The sequence below is a fragment of the Monomorium pharaonis genome, unplaced genomic scaffold, assembly GCF_013373865.1.
Source record: "Monomorium pharaonis isolate MP-MQ-018 unplaced genomic scaffold, ASM1337386v2 scaffold_43, whole genome shotgun sequence".
Classification (NCBI taxonomy): domain Eukaryota; kingdom Metazoa; phylum Arthropoda; class Insecta; order Hymenoptera; family Formicidae; genus Monomorium; species Monomorium pharaonis.
The window spans coordinates 3,673-8,613 of record NW_023415725.1 but is presented as its reverse complement, the minus strand read 5'-3'; the positions used below and the strand labels follow the sequence as shown (position 1 = coordinate 8,613).

General features: G+C 29.5%; 1 protein-coding gene across 1 annotated transcript; it reads right to left on the bottom strand.

Annotated features, from left to right (window-relative positions):
• Positions 1-2,064: 2,064 nt before the first annotated feature.
• On the bottom strand, positions 2,065-3,511 carry LOC118648423 (probable cytochrome P450 6g2). Its single transcript, XM_036294733.1, has 2 exons — positions 2,729-3,511; positions 2,065-2,240 (listed from the first exon to the last, which is right to left on the bottom strand). Exons 1-2 carry the CDS (start codon positions 3,375-3,377, stop codon positions 2,065-2,067), a joined length of 825 nt encoding a protein of 274 aa, XP_036150626.1. The 5' UTR covers positions 3,378-3,511.
• Positions 3,512-4,941: the final 1,430 nt, after the last annotated feature.

Here is a 4,941-nt window from a genome sequence, read left to right as displayed (position 1 = left end):
AAAATGGCGTAATACAGTGTTCAAAAATATCTTTCAGAATCTGTCTCTTCTCTTAAAGCAGTTAGCAGTATAAAACTGTTGAGCTCGCAAATCAGTATATTTAATAGCATATTTAATAGTACATAATACATGCACATATACAAGAATACATTCAAGAGGTTTCTTTTGTGAGAGTATATTAGCATGCATTGCTTGCGATGTAATTTAACGTAATATAATTTAATTTAATTTTTTCGTGGTGTTTGCATAAAATTATGCAAATAAGGCATCACGACAAATCAAGTACATAATTAAGCATCGTGCAATTAAAATGGCACAAATAATAAATAAACATAAATACATGACATAAAATTCGTGTATAATTGAAATTTTGTATAATGCCATAGTTACCTGAATACAGAATCGTACACCTTTCATTCGTATTTACAAAAGATATGTGTAACAATACATTAGTTTTTTAACAAATGTATGGTATTATATTATTTAAAGAGATATATTCTGTTATATACATTTGTAAATATACAATCTTGTATATTTAATGTTTCGTGTTTTTTAATATCTTTTCTACCTAATATTTTCTACCGAAAATTTTTTAAACATTTATTTTGAGAGCTAAATACGTTAGTAATTATGGAAGTGGTCTAAATAAAAAAGTAGTTAAATTGGTCTCAAATAAAAAAGTCATATATTTTTTGAAACGAGAAATATGTGACTTAAGCCACTTTATATCATCATATGCACAAATCATAAGCAAAAATAAGATCAAGTAATACATATATATATAATGTATTAGTTTTTAAGTAAGTTTTAAGCCAATTCCATAAAAACACAAGAAGATTATTGTTACTTACTAGCATTGTTTATGAATACTGTTATGGATAATGTTACGAATTATTGGATATACTTTTTTTCAATTGAATCAAAGATAGCTGGTTTTAAGCAAGAAACGTAAAACCTAATTACGTTTTTTGAAATTTCACGTATAAACCATTAGCTGCGTATGTAAATCGTGAATAGCATCATTGTCACGTGAAATATTTTCATAAGATACAGTATAATTTGAGAAAATCATAATTAATGCAATTTTTGTCATTAATAGACCCAATCTTTGTCCTGAAATTTCAATATAAATTGCCATATAAATTTGTAATAATACACATATAAAAGAATAAGATAACAGTATTTTCGTGTTATAATTAATATAAAATTTATATGACACGAAAATATATGTTATCATAATTTTTGTACTATAAATATTTAAAATTCACCTATACACGCTCGAGGTCCAATACCAAATGCCAAGGATTCGTAAAACTTTTTGTTCTCTTTACTTTCTGTTCTCAACGGAATAAAGTCACGCGAATTTGAAAAGTATTTGGGATCTTGATTCGTTGAATTTATAGAAACGTACACTGGCACATCCTTTTTCAATTATTAATCCAGTATTGGCAACTGAAAATGATATGTTATGTAATAGTCAAGAAAGTCAAGGAAACATAAAAGGTTTCACTTACTTGTATTGTATTGCCTACCTCATAATTCTTTATAGCTATTCTATCAGTAACGGGTAGAGGAGGATGTAATCTCAGAGATTTCCATTATAACGCAGTCCAAAAAAGACAGTTCATTTATCAGATCCATGGTCAATTCTTTTCCCGTTAGGTGTGTCTGCATCTCGTTGTACAAAGTATCCTGATGCTCGGGGTAACGTGCCAAATCATATAGGGCAAAAGCGATTGTCGTCGCGGTAGCTTCGAATCCGGCGGTGTAAAAACTAAGAGAATGTGCCAGTAAATTGTCGCCTTCGAACTCTACGACATCATAAATTAAACGATTAAATGATGGTATTAATATTAACAAGTGTTTTGATCTCTATAACTTTCTTAATTGGTATATGTTTGACGAGGTAAAAAATATATTAAAATTCATGATATAGCAGAGTATCATTATATTACGTATAAATGTTACGCAATATTATGATATAATTGTTATTATTTTAATTAATAGAATGAACATTACTGTAATGGGATTTGTTCTCCATTTTGAGCGCCAACATGGAATCTATCATGTCTCCTCTCTTGAAACGCCAGCCTTTCTCTGGTATTCATGGAGTCCCAAAAATCTCGCGAAATAGTTTGCCGGTTTTTTAATGAATGGTGCGGTCAAGAAATCCCATTCGGGAATGAAGAAAAAGATAATAAATATAATGCTGCGCATGAATCCTCTGAAGATCCCCGCACCTACAAATACGTAATGAAATTATATACATATATATAATAATTACGTTATTTCATACAGCATATGTATCTTTCTTTTTTCTTCTACAAATACACAATAAAGAATAAACAATTTTCTGATTCCACTCTTAATGAAAAAAAAATTATCATAATATTTCATAAACTTCTAAGAATTTTTAATATTTTAAATTTATGAAAGTTTCTGAAAAAATATCTTAAATTTATTAATATAAATTTGACGATTTTATGACATTTTTTAAGTATTACAATTAATATAAAAAAATTTAAAATTTTCGAAGAAAATATACAATTATAATTACAAATTATAAAATCAGAAGTTCTGAAATTTTAATAGAAATTTTGAAAAATGATATAAAATAATTATATGACAACTTCTAAGAAAAATTTTCACTCTAAGGTAGCATATCATATTGGGGAATGACAGCTGTTTGCAGGCTTCTACGCAAGACAAAATCAACGCAAAGTCCTACCATGGTTCAAGAAGTTAGTTTCTTTCTCGTCGAAAGAATTTATGCTAATGCCAAACGCCAGGGAAGCTATGACATCATTGGTGTAACGACTGCCCATATCTTTTGCTTCCCACTCTTTCCTACCAGCTTCGTCCGTGGGCAATTTCTCGATGAAATTCAACATGCATTTCCCGCATTCTGTCATTAGTGATACCATATTTTTTAGTTTCTGCCCAGTCAAAATAGGAGTGAGTTTGTTTCTCAGGTATCTCCATCTTGGCTGCTTTATGGATAGGATGCTGTTTAGACCTACCGCGTCTCTCTCTAGGCCTGAACCGAATCGTCGATTTGGAAAGACATCGAAATCCTTGATCATCACCTGTTTGATCAGATCATGGTCCCGCAAGAGCAGCATGGGCTTGTGAAAGATATAAAAACCGATGTAGGGATCATCCGAATCGGCACTGTTGAAGATTTCACGCAATATTTCAGCCGGTGGTTTTTGCAGGGTGACACACTCCTTGAAATTGCCGAATAACAGATGCGTCGGTGGGCTCTTTACTCCACGTCTACTCCAGTAGGACAGCTTATATTTGGCGTACACGTAGAAGAGGCTGAGGCATATTACCAGCGCGGTTGTGGAATAAATCAAGCAGTCCATCGTCAGCATGATATTCGTTGACTGATACGTTTTCTTCTCTCGTCTCTAGCGTGCACTTACAGTTTCGTGTTTTACTGCAATGTGTAATATAGATATTTATGTGTTCGTAAAGAACATCTTATTTCTGTTACGTGAATAATTTGACTAACGTTTATTCTGGTGAGTATATATGTTTTGACAAGTTAGAGAATATTACTTATCTAACTGATTTCCTCTTGATTAAAATAAGCCATTCAATTGGTTCGATTAGAGTTATCTTTAAATGTAGTAATGTGATAAAAGAACGTAGTAAATAAGTCAGCATGGGCGTATGTAAGATTTTTTTTTTAGGTAAGCAAAAGATATCAAAATGTAACAGGAGATCGTGAGCAATATTTTATGTAATAACAAGAAATCGATTTAAAATCAAAGATAAAGTTGTATTTTATATATAATTAAACATGAAAAAATAAACAATTTTTAAGGAAGAGAGAAGTTGAAACTCTTCAAATTCCTTCTCTGTATACATAAAGGCCAACATTTATTATAATTCGTTCTCATTTTAAAAGTATTAACAGTCTTAAGGTGCCAATAAAAGTAAATATTTTAATTTACTAACTTGTTACACTATGCGTAAATACAACTTTGCTCTGTAAAAGTTGCACTTGCGCGTATTACAATTAATCAATCGAATTAAAAAACTCGCCTTACGATTCTGTTGCAGGAACATAGCTATATGCTTATGTTTCACAAGAAAGTATTAAAAATATTATTATATATCTTTGATCTTTACAAAAACTATTTACAAAATTATTTATTTTTAATTAAAAATTATAAAATTTTTAACCCGACATGGAAACAATAAATCAACAATAATATTAAGTTTCTAATGCTAATTATATTTATAATATTAAGTATTTAACTTTTAATTAAAGCGAAAAAATAAATTAAATAGTTAAATATTAAGATCTAACTTTAAATATCTTTAACAAGAACAAGTATCTCCTCATGCAAAAGAATTATTATAAATTGCTTTACTCAGTTGACAATTTTTAACATTAATAAAGAACCAAAATAAATATTTTAAAAATCAGGAGTATAAAACAACATATGTATACGCTATCCGTACACGGATACGTACACGGATACGGACATATAACAAGCATCCGGTACTAATGATCACAGTGATCACGATTGATTACACGTGTGTTTCTTTATCTGTGTACGGTACGGATACGGAATGTCTGATAGACTTTGATAATTATATTTGTTGTTTGCTTGCAAATTTTTTAAAAAGCGTTAAAATATAATTAATGCGATAGGCGCTACATTATGGTAAAAAAAATATTAAAATAGTAAAAAAAAGTATGAGAGAGAGAGAGAGAGAGATTTCGATAAAATAAATAAAAATATTTAAAAGTATTAATGTGAATTGCTCTAGTTAATGTATAGATACTGTAGATATAGTACGGATGATTCGATACTTTTCTAAACATTGTGTAATTTGATATTTGTGATATAAAAAGTCAAAAATTGGTATAAATCACTGTTATACAGGTGCTGATAAAACAAAAATACATTCAATCACTTCAGT